The sequence below is a fragment of the Engystomops pustulosus genome, chromosome 1, assembly GCF_040894005.1.
Source record: "Engystomops pustulosus chromosome 1, aEngPut4.maternal, whole genome shotgun sequence".
In the NCBI taxonomy this organism is placed as follows: domain Eukaryota; kingdom Metazoa; phylum Chordata; class Amphibia; order Anura; family Leptodactylidae; genus Engystomops; species Engystomops pustulosus.
The window spans coordinates 133154337-133181358 of record NC_092411.1 but is presented as its reverse complement, the minus strand read 5'-3'; the positions used below and the strand labels follow the sequence as shown (position 1 = coordinate 133181358).

General features: G+C 37.9%; 1 protein-coding gene across 3 annotated transcripts in view; it reads left to right on the top strand.

The window, feature by feature from the left end:
- ADAMTSL1 (ADAMTS like 1) overlaps positions 1 to 27022 on the top strand; it is a 542967-nt gene that overhangs the window by 462803 nt on the left and 53142 nt on the right. For all 3 annotated transcript variants that reach the window (XM_072154046.1, XM_072154056.1, XM_072154066.1), the window contains 3 exons: positions 4888 to 4972; positions 11087 to 11388; positions 19200 to 19329. In XM_072154046.1, the coding sequence (XP_072010147.1) occupies positions 4888 to 4972; positions 11087 to 11388; positions 19200 to 19329 (517 nt within the window). The remainder of the gene's footprint in view (positions 1 to 4887; positions 4973 to 11086; positions 11389 to 19199; positions 19330 to 27022) is intronic.

Here is a 27022-nt window from a genome sequence, read left to right as displayed (position 1 = left end):
TGTCTTGTTGGAAGCTTAACCTTCGGCCCAGTCTGAGGTCAAGGGCAATGTGGAAAAGGTTTTTATCCAGGATATCTCTGTGCTTTCATATGTCTTGCACTGAGGAGAGGCTTCCGTCAGCAGACACGGACATAAAGCCCCAACTAGTGGAGGGCTCCAGTTATAGTTGACTTGTGGAACTTTCTCTTATCTCCCTATTGCATCTCTGGAGCTCAGCTACAATGATCTGGGGTTCTTATTTACCTCTCTCACCAAAGTTCTTTTTCTTTAATTGCTCAGTTTGGTTGGGCAAGGTTGAGGACGAGTTGTGGGCATCCCAAACTTCTTCCCTTAAAGGATTATGGAGGCCACTGTGCTCTTGGGAACCTTGAGTGCTGAAGAAATTCTTTTTTAACATTCGACGGATCTGTACCTGGCCACAATTCTGTCTATGAGCTCCTTGGGCAGTTCCTTAGACCTCATGATTCTCCTGTGCACTGACAAGCACTGTAAGGTCTTATATAGGTGATGTGTGCCTTTCTTAATCAATTCCAAACTGTTTAATAAAACACAGCTGAACTCCAATGAAGGATTAAAAATATCTCAAGGAGGATCAGAAGTAAATGTACAGCATGTAAGTTAAATATGAGTGGTTTTTTTTCTGTCAAGATGGGTGCCAATTGATCTTACCAATTGGCTGCAATGAAACAAAGATTAAAAAATGTAAAGTGGTTTAAATGCTTTCCATACCCACTGTACCTTCATTATCTTATTGTAGCTGTTTCTCTGCTATCATCCTGTCTCAGCCCTTTTCCATCAACTGTGTGATTGCAGAGTGGTTGCTAAGAAAGATACGTGGACTGAAATAAGAAGGGACCGGAGATGCAGTGTATGGACTAAGGGGGTCACAGAAGGGTGAAGGGTTGAGGCTATGCACTGAGCTAGTTCTGGTCTCTACTCATGAAGCACAGTAAGCAGGAGCAGCCCCATCATCTTAAATCTGTGTACTATTTCTCCTTTATTCTCTGGACTCTCTCCTTCCACTGTCCAGTGATAAGGAGAGAGTGATAGCATCCGCTGTTCATCCTGGTTGATCCCTGAATCTTAACAGGTAGTGTCTATAGTAGTCATAAGCAGTATTAGACAATAGGTCTATTTGTGTAACAGTGCATAGGTGTACAGTATATGTGTGAGTGTAATAATGTGTGCTAGAACTGCTAGTGCTAGAGAGATGAGTTCAGCCTTCTGGGAAGCGAGAGAAGCTGCTCTGGCCTTCAGTGCTCTTAGTTGATGTCACAAGTAAGTGCCTGGCCACTTCAGGAGTAGCTGAATATGATTTTATACGTAAGGCTAATAGATATACCAGGATGGATCTCAGTCTAGAAAGAAACCAGCAGCATGATATAGGTATCATTGAAGTTTGTGACAAAAACCTACTCCAGCTGTACTAAAACTATTTCAGAGTTATGCTTTAAAGCAGCCATGTCAAGTGTCTTATGATCCTCAGAACAGGACTGGGGTATTGTTACCAGTATTAGAGTATGTACACAATAAACAGAAGGCTACCGATCACTTTGTGTGGGTAGAGTCAGCACTCTCAGACACTCTCGCTTAGTAGTCCAATTAAGACTCACTGGGGGTCACTTACTAAGGGGCCAATTCGCGTTTTCCCGACGTGTTACCCGAATATTTCCGATTTGCGCCGATTTTCCGTGAATTGCCCCAGGATTTTGGCGCACGCGATCGGATTGTGGCGCATCGGCACCGGCATGCATGCGATGGAAATCGGGGGGCGTGGCCGAACGAAAACCCGATGGATTCGGAAAAACCACCGCATTTTTAAAAAAAATGTGTCGCAAAAATTGCACTTACCTTCACTCAGCCCGGCTCGGTGTATTCCAGTGCGTTCCGATGCTCTTCAGCGCTGCAGCGACATCTGGTGGACAGCGGAGGAACTACCTTAATAAATCCTGGCCGGACCCGAATCCAGCGCAGAGAACACGCCACTGGATCGCGAATGGACCGGGTAGGTTAATCTGCCCCACTGTGTTTTAACTCCTACCATAACAATAAATTTATTTATGAAGCAGGCCATTTTATCATATTCAGCTCTTTTATAGGGCGGCATGAATTACCTGACAAGTTTGTTCTAAAGCAAGACATATGCTACATTTAGTGTGTCTGGGCATGGCCAAAGATTGTTGCCACCAACAACTACCTGCTCCCTGCATCCATTTTCATTTTATTATTTTGTTACAGGGATGGAAGAATAAAGCTTGTGTTAAATTCACTTTAAATTGAGTGCACAATTTTAAGTGCATCATTTTGATAATTTGTCTAATATTTCCCCAAAAATGTTAAAAATCTTAAGTGAAATGTTATTTCCAATTACTATACATGTTTTCTCAACATACGCAGGACCTCAATTGCCCATGACCCTAAAGTATCCTAAGGTGCACAAAATATTCAAAAACTCATCAATAATAAAGACTTTAAAGCAATTGTGTTTATAATCTGTAGAACCCCGAGATTAATCACCCTGGGGTCAAATTGTGTGGCTTACCACATATGGCCATCTACCATCTATCTGCTTTGTGTCTTCATCTTCTTCTACAAATGTGAATTGACAATACGTTAACATACCTTCCAATTTAGTAGTTCCCACACAGGGCCAGAGTGTTTGCAGTTTATTACTATATAACCTTTCATATCACGACACAGAGGACAGTAAAACCCATATCCATATGTGAGGAAATGGTAGAAACAACATTTTGCCATAACATTGGCTCAAGATCAGTCACCCTTGTCAGCAAATGAATTCCTTGCATGGATTTTACTACCTTGAGAGCACAAATCTGAGAAATCTGGTTGGCTAATTGAAGAGAAAATGAAATGGATTAGAGAATAAGACAGTGTGTTTGACATTTTGTGTCCTGTTTTTCATCAGTAATAACTAAACAAAATATGTTCCTCATTCTTGAAGTGCAGCTCAGTGGATGAGCTGATAAGATGGGTTTTGGGCCTTTGTGTTATACAATGTTGCTTTTCTGCTAAAAGGTTTTAAGTCAAGATTTCATCTTAAGACTTAAGGTTTGCTCCTCATCTTGATTATCTTCACAGACACTATCTTGGCTCTCATATTACCTGTGTAAAGCTTCTTCAGAACTTGTGGGCCCATTCTCTTTTATAGGATTTCACAGCACAGCTATTTCTTGCTTCCAAGCTGCTAGTTATCTCTTTAACATGTGTTTGTAATGCCAGGAGTTTCCATGTATTAAACTGTATATGTTCTTTCAAAAAGGGAAATTATATCACCTTTTCAACAGCTGAAGCAGCTGTAACACAACCCCTATTTTCCTTCTTTTATGTGTTTCTGCTATAACGCAATTTAGCATTTTCCTCTATTGGAACTAATAACACATATCAGCATGATAATAATAATCTTTATATAGCACCATCATATTCCATAGTGCTTTACAAATCAAATCACATCTTATTACAGTGGTTTGCTGACCTGCTGACTATTACTGAATATGTGGGCCTTTGTTTAGACCCATTTATGCAGCAATCATCAATAACCATTGCACATCAGTATTCTAAAAAAAATCCCTACTGCCTAATTAACTACACATTGGGGATTTCTAGTGAAATGGACCAAAACAATAATAGGGATTTTAAGTTAAGTTCATGTGGTACATTGAGAATATGTGGTCTAAGAGTTGGGTTGTATCAAATTATGCTGAAGAGGTTGCACTTTATGAGAAAATTCCATCTTAATGAAAAATAATTACATAGGGTTTAGTATGTAAAAATATAAGACAGTATACACTTGCTAGAATTAACTTGGTTAAAACTTACTCCATCTTTAAAGAATAAGCTATTTCATTGACCTGTAGGGGGAAACATTTTTATTTAAATAAACATCACTAAGCCACAAAATAGCCCATCAGGGTCACAAACCCACAAATTCTCAAATATGTAGAGGTGTAGTCTAAAGACTCAGAATGTTAGATTTTTGATTCCCACAAAAAGGGAAGTGAAAATTATAACGTAGGATCAAGATTATGATATTTTAAAAAAGGTACAGCAAAAGGTACAGCAAAAAGGGAAAGCAATAGGTAGAGAGATGAAGGAAGAGATCATAGATCCAGGCACTGTGACTGTGGTGATCATCTTATATTTGTTATTCTTGGCCTTCTTGACATAAAATTAACTTTTAAAATTATACCAAAGGGGCCAGAAAGGCTACTGGGGTGGTTCCCAGAGCCTCTCTGTGCTGCAAAGTCACAGGTAGGTAACATCAGCGAGTGGGAGGGGAGAAATGCTGAGGATGCAAGGGCCAGGGGGAGACAGTCTAAGAGCCTGTGAATCTTCAGCATGGAGGGACTCTGGGAATGACCCTAGTGGCCTGTTCAGGCACATAATTGTATAAGGAAGCCATCAATACCAAATATAAGAAGATTACCACAGTCACAGTGTCTGGATCTTTGAGGAAGTGTCCCTGGTTTATCCATGCTCGATTTTGATGATTGATTTTAAGCAAAATGCATTAGAATCCAACATTTAGGAGCATTTCTTTTACATAAGCTAACAGAACTAATAAGAGGTGTATTGTTAGACTACACTGCCATATACTAAGCCAAATGTAGCTTCCAGCATCAGATACTTTGATAACGTGGTACATGTTAAGACTTAATCAGTGATTCCAACTTATTCGTACAGGGGTGAAGTTGTTGGTGAAGTGATCCTGTTAGAGGAAGTCAAAATTCTATTATTTTAGTGGCCATCACTATTTTTAAACGTGTATAGGAATAGTAGGTTGACAATCTGTGACCTTTGAATTTGATGTATAGAACTGTGATATTGATAGGATGACAGTACTAGACTATGTCTTGTTTCATCATACAGAAAAACTACCTGTTGAAGCAAAACTGCCATGGTACAAGCAAGCACAGGAGTTGGAAGAGTCCACCGCTGTATCTGAAGAACCTTCGTAAGTTTAAGATACTCTAAAAATTATAATTACTATTCTCTTTCCATTTTTATGTTTAATCCTTATTATTTGTAGTAACATTCATTGTTGGAGACTTTAACATCCCTATTAACACCCACATCTCCCCTTCTGCCATTCAGCTTTAATCACTAACTACAACTTTTGGACTATCACTCTTTGATTCTATTACTCACCAGAAGTGAAACATCCTTGATTTGGTCTTTGCCTGACTCACTTCAATCTCTAATTGCTCTAATACTACATTTCAACTTTAACAGCACAACCTTCTCTCTTTTACGGTCAATAGTTTTTCTCCTACAGAATATGGCGATAGCACTCACCATCTCACAGAAACTTTGTAGTCATCACTATCCTCCATCACCTCCCCCTCCTGTCCTAACCTGGCTACTAACCATTATAATAATGTTCTCAAAAGTGCCCTGGATGAGGCGACACAGATGTGAATTCCACCAGAAGTGCCAAAAGTCTGTGAAAGAAATTGCACACATCGTCAGACTTTCTGAAGATCTGGCCACTTACTTTAAAGATAAAATTGGCTGAAATCTTGAGAAAATAATTACCAAATCCACTAACTTCATTAATACCCTTCCCTCTGGCACCTCACTCTGTGCGCTCTCTTCCTTTGAGCCAGTTACTGACAAAGAAGTGTCCAGTCTCCTTTTCTGAAAGGCACTGTTCTCACGTGGTTCTCTTACTATTTCTATGACCACATATTTATAGTGTCTTCTTTTCTGGATCTCATTTGTTTTCTCTAATTATTAGGGTTCTTCAGGGATTAGTCCTCTAAAATGCTAATTGTTGCTCTGATTCACTATCGTCTAGACTACTGTAACCCCCTACAAATCGTTCTTCCGATCACTAAACTATTTATTCTTAACGGAGCAACCAGGTTTGTCTTTCTGACTAAATGCTAAATGGAGGCCTCCAATCTCTGCCAGTTGCTGCGCTAGTTGCCCGTTTTCTTCTAAATACAGTTTAAATAATCACCCTCATCCCCACAGCTCTGCACAATGACACACATCCCTACCTTTCTTCTCTTATCTCAGACTATCATCCAACCCATGCTCTTCGATCTACCAGTAATCTTAGATTATTAGCTTTCTTAATTCGAACCTCCCATTCATGCCTCCAGGAATTCTCCAAAGCTGCATCAATTCTCTGGAATGCCCTACCCCAGACTAACAGACTAAGCTCCAAAGCTTCAAATGTGGAGTAGTTTAAGATGTTCTTGTCATACTATAAGTTAGTCTAGTTTATAGCTGCCAGAATTTAACTCAAAGTGCATACTGCTGTATCAGTCGATGGTTAGTGCCCTTTTTAATAATAATAATAATAATAATAACTCCTTTATTTATATAGTGAACACAGATAGCGCTGCACAGAGCTTGCCAAATCAGTCCCTGTCTCCATGGGGCTCACAATCTAATAAACCTAACAGTATGTTTTGGAGTGTCGGAGGATATCGGAGGACATCCACCCAAAAATTGAGAGAACATACAAACTTAACCCCCTAAACTAAATATATTTTCATAAACTGCCATTAGAAAACATTGCCTCTATCCCTTTGTTGTTCCTCTACATGCCTGTAAACTTAAGCAATTGGGTCCTAAAGCTGTATGCAAATGACCTGTGAGATGTCCAATGAGTCATTATCATATTTAAGCTGTCCAGCTTATTCATGAGTGGGAGGCACAGCCACACACCCCAGTGCTTGACTGACAGCCTGTATAATGATGTGAGATATAATGGTGTAATGGCTCCTCTATGTGCTTCCTGGTGCTGGCGGCCACGCCCCCTGCAGCCTGTGTGTGTATAGGAGATATACAACAGCTCCAGGCAGCCATATTATAGCAGCACATGTCAGGTACTTGTGTAGCTGATGTCTGCGTCTCACACATCTGTAATAGAAGGGAGAGCATGTCAGCAGATAAAGCACAGATACTAGCAATGCTTTACTATACATTGCACACAGACATGAGCAGGGGGAGGAGAGGGGAGGGATAACAGGGGTGACATCACTGCCTCTGACCATGTGACCAGCCTCATTTACATAATAAAGAAAAGATGATTTTATAATCATTAATGTATGAATTGACTAGATAAAGGCTGGGATGGATCCTTGTGAGCTGCTCCAACAGGTAGTGGTGACAGGACTAGTGATAGAGACCTGATGACTGGTGTCCTTTAAAGTGGCTGTCCACTTCAGATGCATTCGAGCACATAATTGAATGTGTTTATGTGATGAAGATTTATAAATTTACAGGTTTCTAGATCACTGCTTGTTGTCATTCAACAGGAAACTTCATTGTTTACCATCAAAATCAAGCATGAAAAACCAGGGACTGTGGTAATCTTCTTACATTTGTTATGCAAGTTCTTCCTTGAATCAACTTTTAAAAGTATGCTAATGAGGATGGGGGGTAGTTTGAGAAGGAAAGAGGCCATGGATAACAAATATAAAAAGAATACCACAGTCACAGTGCCTGGATCTATGAGTAACTGTCCCTGGTTTATGATGCTTGATTTTGATGGTAGATTTCCTTTATTATTAATGGAGTAATCTCTAATGAGATTATCCCTGCTGACCAATAAAACCCCCTGAATATATGTACTTTAGGCTTTCTCGCTTCTAACCTAGTAAGTATAAGATTCTGACTGCTCAGTCCTATCCTTACATTGTTATGAAAAAAAACTAATGGAAAAACAGAGGTGTGAATATGATTTGTGAGGAAATATAAAGTCTGGTGCTTTTACAGATAATTATTCAGGTAAAGTTTTTGTAAAGTCACTGAAAGGAAATGATGCTAAAGTACTCAGCAATTCAACCACAGTGTTTCTGTAAGGAAACTAGAAATGCTATTATTAAAATGCAGCTTATGCCGATTTCCCGTTGCAGCGTGATTAATGGGTGCTATTTACAGCTTTGATCTGCAGAGTTCCCAGCTCTTTCTGTGCAGGAGCTTACAGGGTAGAAATTGAAATCTTAATGTAGTCAAATAAATTTTCCTTTCATAGGAGTAGAATTGCCATGTAGGGCTGCTTAATATACACTGTAGTATATTGTAAATGAAGCACATGTGGCGAGCTACTACATAACTGGGATCTACTTTCCTATATAACACACATTAGCAGGCACAATGAATACGACGCTAGGCTTTGCGTTTCCCAGTTTATGACATTTTGAAACAAAGACTCTAGTGTCATTTATTATATTTAAATTCAAATATCTATGTTTAACTTGCTACAAAACACTTCACATTCATGTGTATAAATACATACACCTAGAAAATTGTATATGTACTTCATAAAAGGATGGCAGCATTCATCAATCTAGTTGATGATGCGTCAGTGTTCGCCAACAATAATAATATCATACACACTAAAGTGCCATAAGTTAACATAGGGTTGTTTCCTTAAGAGTAGTATGACCAGATAAGAATGTAAAAAATAGTTTCATTACTCAAATCAGCATTGGAACTACCATAAGTTGCTGATCTGACACTCCTTATGTGGGCATATATTCTCACCCAAAAAGAAAGGTAAGAAGCAGTATATGCAGTTTATGCCTTATGCGACAGGTCATGCTGGACATATAAATGTGGTAACAGTTGGCCAGACCTTCATTCATCTGGCAGATATTTAGCAACAGAGCATGTATCTTTTGTTACAATGCTGAATGAGGAATGAACTGCAGCCAGAGACATCTGACAGCTTCTTATTTCCATTGGGAACAAATCATGTAGTATACATATGCTGATCGTTTATTTCACCCAACATCTGGCATTGTACACATCAAATTGTCTAATATGGGCTTATTTCTCTTATATATCTAAAATTATCTTAGGTTACAGCTTAAGCCTTCCATACACAATAGTTATATAGCTGTCAGATGAGTGGTCATTTGGCTGACAACTATCTTTCCCAACTCCCTCATAAACATACAAAAGGGCACCTTTTGTAAATAGAGAAAACAACTTACAGATACCAGGGGAAACTGTCAGAGCCATCATACACGGATCATCTAAACCTGCAGAAATCTGTGCATTCAGCTCGTTTTCATCTATTTTGTATGGTGGAATTAATTGGATTCTTTAAGTCTCTCGGTTCTAAGTTTCGTGGTTCTGGATTATGAGTTGTTTTCTGTATAAAGAAGGTAAGTGGCTGACATTCCTGTTTTCTACCAGTTTGTCTTCCATTTTATTATCTTTTAAGGAAATGGGTATAAAATATTTTTTACATTTTTTTTCTTTACAACATCAGAAAGAGAGAAAAAAGGGGCACTCGGGGGCATTATCATCTTAAGTGAAGAATCTCAGCAAAAACTGTTCTCCAGTTTAGCAAAATCCAATTTTTGGATAGCAGATAAAAATACAAGGTACACACCAAAAGATTAGTCTACATATCTACTGTGGTTTACAATTTATTACTATTGATACCCATTAAATGGATTTTACTGGAGTGGCTGCTGAGATTCTTCATTTGAGGCACTACTTTTCTTCTGATCCCCTTGGGTGATTGGTTTATGGGCTGTGGGCCATAAGTCGCCTATTGCCGCACACCAAAATATTCCTTTAGCTACACTGCGTTTTGTTTGATATGCATGTATCATGTAGTATCAAGGTGAGCACCTTTAATTTGTGGGGATCTTCTGGACCATATGCTATCCTTATTACCTGAGGAACCGTCCTTTGTCTATTTTTGTTGTTTCCTATATGCATATATTTACAACAGATTGTTTAAGAATCTAAGCCGCACATGTTTATTCTGTGAGCTCCAGGTAACTGATAAAATACAGTAATGTGCTTTTTTTCTCAGTTTTACTTAAATTATAAATCAGAAAAAAAGCGTATTGGAGCTATATATGACAACTTTCTAAAGACTTAGAGTTTTCTTAGTACATAACACTCTAATTCATGGGAAATCTATTCATAATTTCAATAGATCATTTGAACAATTGCTCAGCCAACTTACATTACCAGTGTCTGTTAGGAGATCCGAAATTTCCTATATTTATTCCATAATTATTCCAGTACACAGACATTTTCCTTGCCCTTTTTATTTTTAATGGGCATGTGATTAAAAAAGTGGACCAAAGTAGTATTTTATAACCAGCAATTTTATTCCAGTCTAAATGAGAGGAAATTGTTTGTAATAACTATAAAGGGGATTTATGTTCTAGAAGAGGCATGCTATATCAAAGCCTGTATTCAGGGTTTCACCAAGCAGGAACTATTGGGAATAGTAAAGTCTGCATGGCAATCGAATAGACTTCTGAACTCTTTCTTATCCCAATCATTAAGTTAATATACACTACTGCACCGCATACATCAATCTATATATTTATTATAAGTCCCATGTGTAGACACTTCATTAAAGCTCAAATAGTTCACAAAAAGGTATTTGAAAATGTGATGGGTATTCGAAGATGTGATGGAAAGTGAAGGAACAACTTTTTTTGTTCCATTAGCTAATAGCAACATTGGGAGGGAAAAAAGAACTGGACCGCGAATCCATATATTATACAATGATTTATTTCCCTCTAGGCTACATTGATCAAATTGCATAAGCCCACTAACCACTTGATGGGTACCTTGTTCTAGTGGGTCCCTACAGTATTAGGTCTCTAAACACAGGTCACCTCTGCAACACACCAGCAGTGACCAAGACCCAGCTTCCCCCAGCACCCATACTGGCAGGCATATCGCCCATGGCTCTGGGCCCTGTGTTCCTATCAGCATAATACCATGTGAACAGGACTTAAATGCTCACCGTGTGTGAACTAGTCTTGAATACTCACTGTTCCATGTGGTCTCGGACACTAGCTGAGAGGAATTAGGCATCCACCATATGCAGTCTCCTGCTACTTTAAAAACACCTGGGTCAAAGAGGAGTGCTGGTACTAGGCAAAAACAAAATAAATGAAGGGATAAAATAAACCATAAACTAAACCAACATTTGGAGAGAAAAAATAACTGTTCCATTAGGTAATAGGACTTTGTACCTTATATAAACTATTATTCTTAAATTTAAAAAAACGTCAATAGTTTCCATCAGGATTGATTATCAGAATTCTCCTTTTGTTGTGTTTTCCAGATTCATTCCAGAACCATGGTCCCCGTGTAGTGTTTCCTGTGGAGTAGGAGTTCAGCAAAGAAGTGTGAAGTGTCAGGTGCTATTGTCATTTGCACAGACAGTTGCTGACCTGCCACTAGATGAGTGTGAGGGATCACAACCAGCCACTCAGAGAACTTGTTATAGGGGACCCTGCAATGGTGAAGCTGTTGACTTCAACCCAGATGAGGATGAACTGGAAAATGGAGGATTAAAGGATATTGATGAACTATATGACTGGGAGTATGAGGGCTTCTCTGAATGCTCTGAATCTTGTGGTGGGGGTAAGTGACTCATTAAATTGTGAATCATCTAGCTGAATTTTCTGTTTCTGGTCCTTATGAGTTATCTTTATTTCTCAGTAGTTCTCATCTCTGCAGTCTCTGTCTACAACTTTGAAATCTACCGTACTTTGCTGAGGTGGTATTTGTAGACCTTGCAGCTGCAGTCTGTGTGTGCCTGTGTCTCCTCATTTACTCATGCATTCTTCCTCTTCTTCTCGTCATCCCCCTCCCTCCCCTGGCTGCTTAATTCACATGACAGGATGTTGGGAGGGGTGAGTTTGGAAGAAAGAAGACTGACACAGGCACTCATCACACGATGCTGGCAGGGTGCCAGGTGATGTGAATTAAACTTATATAAACTACTAAAGTGATTCAGAATGCTGACAACAGCATTTTTAAAAATCAACATAGCATATATGTGTAACGTGATAAGTGATCAAATAATTATTTTGGTTCAGGTTCAGAGAATTTTGCTGATACCATCATTTTTACTTGCTGGTTATATAGACACATCCAAGTAGTGCAATTTTTTCAGGTACAAACAAACTTTTCATGTTTAAACATAGTTTAACATTTTTTGTTATTTATGGTATATGCTGTTTTGGAAATCTTTACTGTTGTAAAGTAAAAAGCACACACCATCAACAGAATAGAGGGTTCTTGACCAAGTGTTTGGTTAAACACAATCTGGTCAAAGATTGCAATTGTATAGGACAGCTTTTTATAATAATAATTCTTAATTTATATAGCACACACAGATTACACAGCACTGCACAGAGCTTGCCAAATCGGTCCCTGTCCCCAATGGGGCTTACAATCTAATCAACTTACCAGTATTTTTTGGAGTGTGGGAGGAAACCGGAGGACCTGGAGGAAACCCACACAAACACGGAGAGCAAATACAAACTCTTTGCAGATGTTGACCCTGGGACTTGAACCCAGGTCCCCAGTGCTTTTTATCCTGACCAATGCTCAGAATTAAAGTAGGGTCTTATATTTCTCTAAAACCGACTTTCTCTGTTCCTTCCGAAAGGGTTTCAGTAATATTTAGGGAAGCAGTAAGTACTTTTCCAAGAAGGAACGGCAATATCTGTAAAATGTCTGTTATTGGACCCTCTTAAAATCCGCTTTTTATGAGTTGTCTTTGAAGCTGTGCTTTTGGTAGTGTAATAGTTTTACTTCTCTCTTTTAAGAAGCACAGAGTCTTTCAAAGGATGGATTTCCCATTCCTAGCTGCAGACTATATTCACATGTGTGTAAGTGTGAATATATTGGCTAAGCTCTGGCACTGATGTTAGTGATTCTGTAAAAATCACCTTTTACTTGGTTCTGGATGAGTGATTTTAATATCCCCATAGAATCTTCCTATTCTACCAAAGCTCAGTAGCTTGCACTCTCCCATAAGCAAAATCCTTCTGTCTGATGATTCTGGCTCTCGAGGAACTGTAAATATTCCATGGCTATAAATTTATATTATAGGCAGGTGAATCCACATGGTACATATGGCAAAATACAAAAATAAAAGACGAGTTTCAAAATGTTTATTTTTTACGGACAGCTGGACGCCATGCCTGTAACCTCATTTAACATGTTTCACTCAATCTACATTGTTACTGAACTGGAACAGGTCACTTCCAGTAATAATATGGTTGCTGCTGTTTTCTTAGGAGCACTATTCCACAGGAATTAACAGAACACTACAGTATGTTTGCAATTTTCATATCAACCCGAGCGTAGTATTTTAATGAGAATTTTATTTTAAGTTTTTATTTTTACTTTGTTATTTCTTACCTACCCTACATTTGAACTGCTCTATTTTAGCAGGGTTCCGTTTTTATTTTTTTTCCCCCAATGTTACAAAAAATATATTTACTTATGTTATCCAGCTTCCCAGAATAGCAGCCTCATACTGGTTTATGCAGAATTAAAGAGAAAATTACTAACAGTCAGAAAGTTTTGTTCTCTTACTAGACATAATAAATTAGTGCCACTATCTTTAGTGTTATTCTGTGGCATTTATGATTTTCTTTAAAAAAAAACTTCCTTATTATTGTGATTTTTTTGACCGCACATTGAAAGAAATAAAAATAAAGCCCTTCAGTATATGGGCCAACTGTTTGTTTTCCCATTCCAACATCTTTAAAAAAAAAATTCAGCCTCCTAGTTTGTCACACAGAATATTAAATGGTTATCTTGCAGATAACAATCCTCATATAGGTTTGTAAATAGAAGAATTAAAAATAAATGGGTTATGGAAGGACTGGAAGGGAAAAATGGAAATGCAAAATCCTAAAAAAAATCCTGATCTTTAAGGGGTTAAACTTAGCTCCTCCATTTGAATACTGCCCTTAGTGGAAGTTACATATATAACAAAGGTATGCATGAGTTTAGAGAATAAATGTGAAACTGGCACAAATTTATCTATCTGTTTTAATACGGACCGATAACCTGTCGTTTGGCTCCCCATTTGTTTTAGACATTTTCAGACACTTTCATGACATTTGTGCAGAAAAATAATGGGGAGGGGGGGTTAACAATGTGTCTAAGGTTCCTCCAATTTCTAACTGGAGAATACTTGTCTTTTGCTGTGCCAGATTTATCACCTTGATGATTAATTCTGGTGCAGCATAAGACTGTTGGTTCCTACTTTAGACCTACTTTCAGTTGGCCTAAACTGTGCACCAGAATTTTGGGTGCACTGACGATTTCCTGCAAGTCACTTCCCTTTCTCGGCCACGCCCCCTTGACCATACAAGTCAGAAAAGTGCCCAAAAAAAGTTTAAACGCATTGATAAATGTGGTGAAAGGCATTTTAGACTGTGCTTTTTTCGCAAAACCGACAGAATTGTGGAGTAAATAAATCCCCGTCAATGTTTGCAGGTACACCACCAATTACACCAATGGGAAGTGCAAAGTTATACTAGATGTCTAATGTCTTAAATTTACTATGCATTATACACTCTGCATTGTTTATCTTTTAGACATTTATGATACATTTTCTCCTTTGAGTTCAGTACTGATTTAAATAAGCACATCAATAACACAAATAATGTATTACCAAGTGCAATGTGCTGAAGGCCTTACATAAATTCATTGCTGCTGTGGCCCTGATCAATTTGATGTTTTTCAAAGTCCGTTTAAAATACCACACGGTGAACAAAATTTGTGCTCAAAAACCCTAACTCGGCTTATACTCAAGTCAACTAAAAAAATAAAGTCAAAACTTACCTTTCAGATGTCACCCGATTCTCTGTCTCCAATTCTCCGGTGCCATCTCAGGTCGTTCGGATCCTCTTCGGGTTCTTCCGCTCCTCTTCGGCTCCTCTTTGGGAAGTTCTGCTCCTCCTCTCTCAGCGGCTGACATCATTCTGTGTGCCGGCTGAGCATGGAGACCCGAAGATGAGTGGTAGAATCCGAGGAGGACCGAAGGGCCCGCGGCGGCACCGAAGCATCGGAGACAGAAGAGGACCTACGGGGGATGTTGGAAAGGTGAGTACACAGTTTTTTTTTCCTACTACAGGGGCTGGGCAGGCTTTATACCACAGGGGCTGGGCAGGATATATGCAACAGGGGCTGGCAGACTATATAGTACAGGGGGCTGGGAGGCTGTGAACAATGCATTTCCCACACTCGGCTTATACTCGAGTCAATAGGTTTTGCCAGTTTTTTTGTGTTGAAATTACTGGTCTCGGTTTATACTCGAGTATATATGGTATATATTATGTATAATATTAGTATAATACTTTTTGTAGCACATTGTATATACATTGTATCACGCATGCACCAGCAGTCTCAGTATTTAAGTAACAATTGAGTAACAATTAGTAGTTAGACCATGAATGAGGACAGATATTGAAGTATTCAAACCGTGCAGGTCAGCCTTTTATTTTATACATTTGGATATGTGATGAGTGCTGGATCATCTACTTTTTTGCTTTGAATATACCACAATTGACACGGGACATTTCCTTCTATGATTACGGGCACAGTTCACACACTAAATGGAATCTAAATACATTTGCTTCAAGGGAAAATTTTAAGATTTTATTTGTACACATTAGGGTTTCATAAGTACCGTATGTACTTTTATTACTAGCCCATTTGCTTGTATATAATTATGATGCATCCAAACTTCTGAATACACATACATTCATACTAAGATCCATCAAAAGAAGCCATGTTAAAAGTCTAAAATATGTGAAAGTAAATAAATATGAAAATATATTAGTAAAATACTACATTTTATTGGGTGACTATATAGGGAGATTTCACTATAATGTTTGCATATATTGGATGACTTTAGGTGAGCAGCTTATTATCAGTCTGCACCAGATTTGGAAAGTATAATAGTATTTCTCTATCATAAGACATTTGGAAGAAATACTTGGTACATATATGTGGGGGAAAAGGTTGATTAACATAAAACTTTTATATCCTGAGAGGTATTTTTTGGTTCTGGTATACTGGATATGAGTTGCACATTGTGAAACAATTAGAGAAATAATCTGTAAAAACAGGACAGTAAGTCTACAGTCTACATCGTCAAACTCATATGTGCCACATTTATATTCAAGTACATAAACCAGACCTACATAGAGCCACTAGTGGATTGGATTTGCACACAGAAATGAGGGAAATGAGAATATACTGTAGACATAGGGGTTGAACTCTTCTTCAATAATCTTTATGTTCTGAATATCATCAGACAAAAAAGACTATTCAAGGTAATTGTATTGTTTTTACTGTCTCAAGAGATGGAACTGAATTGCCTTACGCATAACCTTTCACCTTACAAAGGTAGCAACCAGAAGGAACTAGTTAGTAATTTAGCCTGCTGTTAACTTCACAATTTCCCAATGCTGTCATCAAATATCATCTAACAATTATGCCATTCTCTTCAATATAAACAGTGTTGCGTTTTTCTTTTGTTGGAAGCCTGAAGATCCACATAGAATCTGTCACTTTGCCCATGATTTATGGTTCTCTACCCTCCTTGTTCTTTTTTTCTTCCTCTAAAGAGACCACAGTATTTTTAGTATCCTATTTGTAAGAAGTGAAAACAGCTCTTGGTAATACAAACGCAAGGCATCCAGAAATAGTAAAGACTTTCTGAAGTTAACTCAAGTTATCTAGATGTCTAAATGTTATTATTTAGAAATTTTTTATACAATGTTGGCCAGTGGTTAAATAGATCAAAGTTGAGAGTTGTTCTCAGTTGTTGATACCTTGTATTGGCTAACTAAAAAGGATGATAATAATTGCAAGCTTTTTAAACTACTTAGGTCTCTTCATCAGGCATGGTCTAAGACAACATCTGAATAGAACACAAATTTATACACAAATGGACACAGTAATAGTATTGCACAGTACTGTTTCAGGCATACAAAGGAGAAGTAATTCCTTTTAGTTCCCTATATTTTACTGACAAAGCATAAGAACATTGAAGCAGCTCTGTCTACCGTTTGGTGTCTATTACTTTTGGAAAAATCTTACTGATTTGGCTATTATCCCACATCCTATTCCTAGGCTTCTTGAAAGTCAGGCGATGTACAGGGAGCTGCCTTATGGAAGGTTGCACTGGATGCATAGTAGTCTTTTTCCCACCCTAAGAAAACATATTTGTATATTCCCAACCTGGAAACTGAAACCTGGAAATGAAAAAGTTCAAAAACAACATTGGCTGACTCAACTTTTTTCCTGGAGACTATCTGGATATTTCACCTATGGGGAAATGTTCAGTAGAGCAATGAGACAAAAGAGAACTTTTTAGCACAACTGCACTATACACTGTTAGAAGGAAAAAGAACACTGCATACCTTCACCAAAAGCACATCCCAACTGCGAAGCATGGCTTGAGGCTGCTTTGCTGCCTCAGGTCTTAGATTCCTTAAAATCATAGGTGTATCAAAACATTTTACAGTATATACAGGATATAAGGGCAGTAGTCCATGACCACAGTTTGAACATACATTACTATGATTGCATTTGTCTATAATTGACAAGATAACATTCACACCTTTACAAATGTGTACATGATCTCATAAACTTTAGCGAGCCTCTGCATATCTCCCAGAAATGTCTGGCATAGACAATTCAATACAATGTTTCAGTCCTAGCAAATTGAGGGGTTGCAGTTCACAAAACAATGACTGAGTAGTCACCCCTAGACATAGAGAATTTCATTTTGTCCTTATTGTAACAATATCTTTAAAAAAAAAAGCAGCTCACATTGTGTCAAACATATTTGGACATATCTAGCTAAAAGGCAGCTAACATGGGAGAGCACATCTGTAAGAGTGGCTTTGATTTAAGAGAATATATAAAAGGATGTGGTGTGGTGGGTCTGAGGTGACTACACACTGGATTGTGGTTTTCCCCCTATTGATAAATCTCCCCTGCTTTAACCTAAAATACCTATGCTATTTACCAAAAGAAATGCAAAAATTTCTTATGATGATCTTCTCAGCCTGAAAAAAAATCTATTTCTTTGCCTCCCCACCACTTATCTTATACTTAGCTTTCGTTAACAGTTTTTCACTCAATATTATGAAAAGGTGGTTGTCCTTTTATTGTGCAGTAAAACTTTTGGGTTTGAATTTATAGGTTTTTTTGTAAAATGCTTTGCCTAAACCTCCTCAACCCCATGGGTGGTCAAATCATCAGCATCATAAATAGTGTGCTTAACAAAAGAACTCCAAGCATATATTCTGTTTCACTAGGCACACAGTAATTTGTCTGCGGATGACAAAGACACCATTCACAATACAGACAAATCTTACTCATGTCTTTTTGGTTGTAGAACAGTTGAAAACCTCCCAGATTTCTTAAAGATTCACACAGTGCAAAAAGGAAACCAAGCTGAGGAGTTCTTGGGAATTCGATATGCATCAAATGCTGTTGATAAATGTTCCCTTTTATGCCTGGTGCCAGAAATAAAATTGACCACATTCTGTATGTGTATGTATCGTGTGTTGTCAACATGTGCTCTTCAACTATTGTTGGACTACTATTTCCATGGTACGTGCCAGATCAAGAGGCCACAGATGATGTGAGTTGTGGTCCAGTAACAGCTGGAGATGTTGGCCCTCCTTGCTATTGCCGATACAATGTGTTTTAGGAGAAAATATCTGAGGTTAATGAGATTTGTTCAACATGTCTTTGCCAAAACTCACAAAGGATCCAACATACCTATAGTAGACTCTGTCACCTGAATACACATATGGTTCAGAAGCAGATTTTTATCTCTGGCTGACTTTTGAAAGGAACATAGTAGCACCACAGTCGATGTAAAAACTTACTGCTCCCAACTTCCTCTTCAAGTAAGTAAATATCCTGCTGATTAAAACCAAACATATAAACGTCAAAACCCCCTCTTTTTAGCACAGATTGGTCCATTGTGGAATCTGGTGACATTTTTAGAGCTTTGTTGGCACTAGAGTGTTTCCTTTTTAGTTCAGCTTGGCATTGGTGTATGTGCCTTGACTGCCAAAGTTAGGTAAAATATAGAATCTTACACTCTCCCCTTTGCGCTAGACTTGCTATCCCACACACTGGGGGTCATTTATCTTGTGCCATGGTAGGACTGATGCATATTTAGTGGCAGCAGTCTTCTATTAAGCTTCTTCTTTACTTCAGCATTTCAGCACTCGTCTATTCTTTAGTTTACAAAGTGATTTTAATTTGCAGTTAACGGTTTTTGGCAAACTTTCCTTTTTTCATTTAATTGAAACTACTGAATAACTTAAAAAAAGTTTTCTTTCTCTCTTTGCTACTGTTCAATAAAATTTAAAAAAAATATAATTTTTTTTCAGGCATGCAAGAAGCTGTGGTGGTTTGCTTGAATAAACAGTCTAGATCAGCGGCCATGGAAAGCCTGTGTGTAGCCAGTAGACGTCCTCCATCACTCTTAAAGTCCTGCAATATGGAAGCATGTCCTCCCAGGTAAGATGGTTGATATTAATCATTTTGTAAGTAAATTAAAGATATTGAGTATTTTCTTTCAAACAACTAATGTAAGTGGTATTCCATCTACAAAAATGAGTTAAGAAATGTGAATTTTTTCATTTTAAATGAGTTGTCTTTTTACGTTAAGGATGGCCTACATTATTATGGCACATGGCCATCTTAGTGGTGGACTTCCTAGACAGGACAGTTGAGGCCATGTGTAACATTTATTTGGAAGGCTGCATTTAGTACTGCAGATATGTGAACCCTTAACTTGCTTCACATTTGGTTAAGAGCGCTCATATCACATAGGATATAAAAATATGCTTACAAACCCTTAAATTGCGGCCACACACAAGACAACTACTGTGCGGATACAAATTTATTACTGGCAAATTACCATATATACTTGAGTATAAGCCTAGTTTTTCAGCACAAAAAGTGTGCTGAAAAATCCTAACTCGCCTTATACTCGAGTCAAGGAAAAATAAAAAAGTGAACTCACCTTCTGAGTCTCCCCGGCATCCATCTCCGACATCGGGTCCCGATCCATCACAGTCTTCTTGACGTCAGCCGCATCAGCACACACTATGATGTCAGCTTGCGGCATCACGGTGACTGCGACGGACCGGGAGGGGCTGGCAGGCTATATACTCTAGGGGGCAGGCAGGCTATATACTTGAGGGGGCAGGCAGGCAGCCTATATACTCCAGGGGGCTGGCAGGCTATATACTCCAGGGGGCTGGCAGGCTATATACTGGGGGGGCTGTGACCAATGCATTTGCCACCCTCAGCTTATACTCGAGTCAATAGGTTTTCCCAGTTTTTTGTGTCAAAATGATGGGTCTCGGCTTATACTCGGGTCGGCTTATACTCAAGTATATACGGGTAATTTATGATTACAATATCACTAAAATGTGATACTAACATGTGATACACACATTAGGGGACGTTTATCCTACACAAGCTTTGACATACAATGAAGTCCCCACCCAACTGTAGGGCAGCTGCGCCGGTATACCATTCTCTGCTTGTTTGTGACTGGAGTAGAATTTTTTTATAGCATGTGAACTATTGGGTCTGAATGTTCACAGGCTTTAGCAAGTGAGCACATGTGGGGCAGAAACATTCTACACCGCCCCACACCAGCAACGACTGTGCCCCCTTCATGCCCACTTGGTATGTAGATGATGTAAAGAGGGAAATAATAGCAATGACCGATGCTTCACAAGTATTACAATTATTTCAGGGCTTGTACACCAAAAATACTGGCTTACAAGTACTAATAAATGTCCCCCAATGTATCTGGATTTGTCTAGTAAAGGAAAGTTTTAATTAAATGTTTGAATGAGCAGCAAATGGCATATAAAGCACTTCTTTCAACATTTTTTATGTTCTTTCTTTATGGAATACTATTTACCCATAAGTTAATGCTTTCTCATTTTTACTTGACTATTCTTTCTTGTAAAACATATGTATCTACGCTTTATCAAGTTCAATGCCCTAGAAATTCTTTCTTCATAGATACAGTGCAGTACCTCTGATGATTTTACTGTGCTTGATTTACAGCCTGTATTCCTATGGGATTGGGTTGGTAGATCTAGAGTACTGTATTACCAACTTTCTTAGTACAGTGCAAAAATAGAAATTCAAAAGGTAACCTTTCTGCTTCAATCATAAAACATGTAGAAAATATGTGCTTAATCCACTAACAGAGCTTCCTGTTATTTTAAGTGCTCAAACATTTGTAGGTTTAACAGCTTTCATCTGCTCCAAATAAACTCATAAGACCCAAGGATGGTATACAATTTACTTGAAAATATGTTTCTTTTATGAAGCAATATTAACTCATTTCAAGATATTTTCAAGCTTGTCCTTGATAAATAGCTGCAGATTTACAATAAATGGCAGCCAAAATGGCTGTTTAAACTGAAAGGTCCCAATAAATAAGCTTATTATACCATTGCCCGTCTCACTACTGTGACCCAAATCTATTACATGAATATATGGGCTTAATATATCCTAACCTTAAACTTAGAGAGAAGACCCAATTCTGTTACATGACAAGGTCGCCTTGTCAGCGTGTGGAAACCTAAAGCCATGGACGCTCCACTAGGGGATTCTGGGAAAACGTGCAAATAAATGTTCCAGAATGGGATAAAGAAAACCACACCTCTTTTAGCTACCTTGTAAGGCAGCTCCCTTGGAAGGGAGATTAAGACCAAACCAGTATATCTATTCCAGAAGGAACAGATTTCCAAAAGTAGACAGCACTGTTTCGACTTGGTTGGGTATCTTCAGTACAGTGAAGGGAACTGTTTTGCCTGAGTAAGAGGCTTGTGTATAAGCACAACAGACAGAAAGAAGATAATTTCAATCCTATTATCTTCTTGTCTTTATTTTTATTATTATCAGTATTTTATAAGTTCCCTCAGGATAGCTTCACTGGAGTGCTATGTGGGGGGTGCATTTGTCATTTCCATTACATTACTAAATTCTTCCCTAACCAGGATTGTTTCATCTCTAATAAGAACTCAGATTGGCCCATGCCTCGCCATTAGTTATTCAATACAGCAGCTACTAAAAGGGTTGCCTTTGAACATAAAGTTGAATACAAAGTGGGTCATTGGTGAATTTTCATAATCAAACTTAATCTACTGCGGTAAATGTTCGGTTTTCCTCAACTCCGTCATAAGGAAAAGTAAGCATGGCACATTTCTCTTCCAAATGTGTTGGTTGTTAGAGTATTACAGAACAATGCAGGTCATTTAGGACCTGAAACTGGTATTTTGCTTTATTTCATATGTACAGCATGAATTTTAGTAGTTCTTAAATAAACTTAAATAACTTTGGAGTTGGGTCAGCCTTTTTTCTAACGTTGATAGTCCCTTCTGGGGACCAGCACCCACATTTTAGTCTACACCCCATATTTCAGTTGTTGTGTGCAAGCCCACTGGTTGGGTTCCTGGCATTAATTTTTTCAGCTAAAGGAGAAGCAGGTTGTGTCCAGATATCTAGACATCTCATTGCGGAAGTCTACTAACTACCCTTGGTGGTGTTTTATGCACAACAGCCAAGTTGGCTTTAGGTGAGCACCTCCTTTGGGGTATATATTCATTTTATAATTTCCACACTATTAACTGAGGTACTGTTCTGCATTGTTTGATTTTTGGTTGTGAAGGCTTCAAAAATATTTTGTTTTCTCAGATGCATTTTATTGGGTGTAGGACCTTAAACAATATCCACTTGAATGATGCTGGTAAATAAAGATAACAAAGAATATGTTTAAAAAATGTTAGCCTCCCTTATGTCTTCTACAACTAACTATTGTCAACTGAAGAGCAGTGCTACAAGTTTATCATTTTTGTACAGTATTTATAAATGTATACATTTTTATGATTTGCTTTATATCATTAGTTTTGATGTTGGATTTTACTAAATGCACAAAACATGTTTAGATAATGAACTTGACACTTTGTGAAGAATGGTTTACCACTGAACTGCTGCACTTCTGTATCTTTCCCTTAGTAGTTTTTAATCCAGGAATAATTATATATCACTTAGAATACATATTTTAAAGGATTTTGCCAAATGTTTCCCTATATAGTGATAAAAAAATATATCAACACCTTTGAAATAACATGGTGTGATTTTAACCCATTTGCTTTTAAACAATGATAAAAATACATTCAACAAATATGGGCATTTTAAAAACAGTCCCTCATGTGGAGAAGGATTTCAGCTGCGGTGTATAAACAGTCATCTGCCATGCACAGAAATAGAAGACCACGGCGGCTCAATCACGCAGCGTGGGTTACTGTGTGAAAAGAATGTTTGAGATGTGTGAGGGAATGAGGAAATAAAGTAAGGAATAGAAGCCAGATGGCTGCTTTCTCCTTTCTTCAATATTTTAAATAAATACTTTTGTTTGCATTTTTATGGAGTTGAGGATTTCAGGAGAACCTCATCAATAAACTACAGGTAGAGAGTGTTTTTGCACCATCTCAACATCAAAGATGACCAAAGTCACTTACCTATTATTTTTACAATATCTATCACCTACCTTGCAGCTAGACTAGAGGGAAAATCCTTTAGCCTGGCTTATAGAACAGATTTTTCACATATGACTGAGAAGCTTTCTATCAAGTTTTCTTTAGTATACTCTATATATCATGAACTTGCTGGCACAAAACCCCCTTACCTTTATTTTTACTAAAATGGACAGATTTAGTTCTAGTATCTATCATTCTGTACATTTTACTTGTACTCAGTGAATTTTCATTATTAAAAAGGTTGTCTAGTTTAAAAACATTTTTCTAATATGTTGAAAAATTCTAAATTTATAGAGATATTTTTCATAGGACCCAAGGTTTCTTGTATATTTGCTTGTTCTGTTGTATAAAGTGGGGAACTATTCAAATTACTTTGACTTGGCCTTTCCTGGATGTGCATGCTGTCAGACTGTTAAACTGCACAACAAAAATTTCAAATGGTGAGGAAATTCAATAAGATCTTTACACATTTCGGGTTAAATCTGACTGAATCTAAAAGCAAGCCTGCACAAATGTTAAATATTTTCAGACTGTTGCACAGCCAAGAAAAGCTTACTATAAAAACATTGTATTGCTACAGCCAGTGTACCTTTTAATAATAGTATTATTCCAAAAAATCATTGTATAAATTGTCTACAGTAGCTTTATCAAATATATTAAGTTGAGGATTGTAAAGGATGAATGCTTAACTAGCTGATTATCCTGACATTTTCATTGTTCTGTTATCTAACACTATAGAGCTGACAAAAGCATAACTCAAAGTTGCTGGGCCACAATACAAAATGTGCACCAGGCCCCAAACTGGATTGTATTTTGTATAATACTGGTTTATTCAAATGAGGAAGAGAGACCTTATGGTTTCTGGGCCCAGGTGCGACTGTAGCCTCTGCACATCTCAAATAATGCCCCAGGTTGCCTTTAATCTTCAATTCATGTTAGATTCTCACTAAATCACAAAACACATAGCTCTAAAAGATATCCCAGTACTTACAGTATAGTTCTACATAATACATCCTCTCAACAATTATATTTATAACGGCAGCAGAGCAGCAGAACATAACTTGGAAATACAAATTTCCAGATTGATGGAATGCTTAGGAAAGGGAAATTTCCCTAATACATTGGAATGCATGTGAGGTTTTTAAGGCAATCAACAGATTGATTGTTAGAAATCCAAACAAGGGCTGGCCTTTGTACGCTGCCTGGCATCTACACTTAAAAAAGAAAAGAAGTTCAAAGTAAATTCTGAGATTTCTCAAATTATTTTGCACATACGTCAGGCGGCTTGAGTCGTTGAATACGCCTGGCTTCTTTTATGACTCGACACACTGCTATAACACTTAAGAATATATTGCCATTCATGAATAGCATAATTTCTACAAATGATGCAATATTTTTTTAAACTGATTATGTAAGTCTAAACAAGTTATGGGAATGATTATTTAATTTATTGTTTTATCTTAATTATAGGATGTGCAATGACCAGGGAACTAGTAACCATGGGGCCCCATAGTAAAACTTGGAATGAGGTCCCCACTCAATTTAACACCTTCAGCTCCACATTTCAAAAGGCTTAGATAATGCATGCTGGTACAATAGGAAAAAAAGATGCAGGGATGCCAAGTGGGCAAGGAGTGGGCACATTTATTATACTATATTTTCTATAGCCAGCACAGGCTCTAGCACAATTCTACACCAGGCAGGATCTGGGATTAAATTAATTCAAGTGCACAATATACCAAGAGGATGGATCCTCAGGAGTATTGTACGCCAACATTGGGTAACATTGGGGTAGTAATAATAAATCCCTGAACATACAGTTTAGATTGGCCCAAATGGTAACTAAACATTCCAGATGATTTTATTAAATGTACAGTATTTGCTTAACTATTTTGTAGTAGGTAAGTTTTCATGGCCATACATATGTATTTAAAAGGAATATATGTTTGTAGTCCATGTGAAGTGTATACATTTTCAGTATTTATTTTGTCACTCTAGGATTTCTTTATGAAATTTGACAAATATTGTTGTCAGGGACATCAGACATTTCAAATATAAGTAATATCAAAAGCCTAGTTGTATATATATTATACAAGGTCAGTGTATACTTGAGGCAATTAGTTTAGACACATGTTTGACAAGTATCGACTCCCTCTCTAACTGAAATGGAGAGGTAAAGCTACTAGCAACATTAACTCATTGCATGCTGGAAACTTTTTTTTCATAACTCATTCAAAAATATTGAAGGCGATATTGTGAGTATAGCATTGTCATTGCAAATAAACAGTTTACATTAATAACACATTTGTTTCTATTTGTCGAATATTGTAGTACCAAAAAAACACTTTATTTAATTGTAAGGTTTATATCACCTTTCAGTCAGTTGTCTAGGTTGACAGCAGGCTGGTACATATAGATTTATGTTCAAACAACATGGGGTTTATTAGCAATGTTCATGGACTTTTATTCTCTTGTAAGTACCCAAAATCGTGGAGTGAGTAATTGAGGTGAAAGATAAATTTAATAGGGTACAACTCACTGTATCTGGAGACCGTCCCGTTTAACGTTACTTGCCACTTCCTGCGTCCCGGGGATTAAGCTGGTTGTGCGCTTGCAGTAAGTTGTGCACCTGCAGTGACATCACTCGATGGATTGTCACATGCGCACTGATCCATGTTTGTGACGGGACCACCTGGGATCTGTAGTGCACTAAGAACTTCAAAAGCTGAAAGAGTGATCACACCACCAGTTTCAATTAGTGAACATAAGACCACTGATTGAAAGCGAATCCAGTGTGGAACAAATACATATTGTAGCTTATTCCATAGCGAGCTCTAGGTTAGGGGCACATCCCAGTTTGATAGCATTGGAGTCAAGGTCTGAAACATGTCCGAAAGTGAATGTTCCACTTTCAAAGAGCAATCCCGGCCGCTCTATATCTTGGGTTCGTTTAGACAATGGCAAGCCAGGCCAGACGCGTTTTGAGGGCTCCGCAGGACTCCAGCAGATGAAGGGGGTCGATCAGAGCAAGCAGATACAATTTGTTTAAGGCTTTTAGCTCTCTAATAATCCGGTCTCCTCTCGATGTGCAGCCATTTTCTTCAGTTCAGAATGGAATTGAAGTATTTATATCTAGTATTCACATGAACAATCTTCCCTGCCACCTGACTAAATAACCGACCATTCCAGCTTTATGAGCCCTGCAATAGAGTTAATAATGTACTTATGGCATTTAGTCAGAGTTTTCTGTGTGGCATTAATCATTATTTAATTTGGTAAATCTCTTGTACTGTTAATACTTCATTTAAGGCTATACACTGTTTGATGGTCACAAATCAGACCCAAGCTCAGCGTGACAAGTCACTGTGCACCATCCAAATTTTTCAGACAGACCCTTCCCTATAATTGTTTTTCCACTTGCCTAGTGAATTTTCTCTTATTATACTTTGGCTTCTATGCACAATGTCCTTACTGTTGGGTAAAAGTCACATTTTGACAGTTGAGCAGCCTCTGGCTCCATGTCCGGCCTCAAATCTAACCAGCCTAACCACAACACTGTCACTCCAGGAAAGTGCTTGTTACCAAAAAAAAAAAGAGATCCCGCCTGAAGCAGTTTAACTCTTTCATGTTGGGCACTC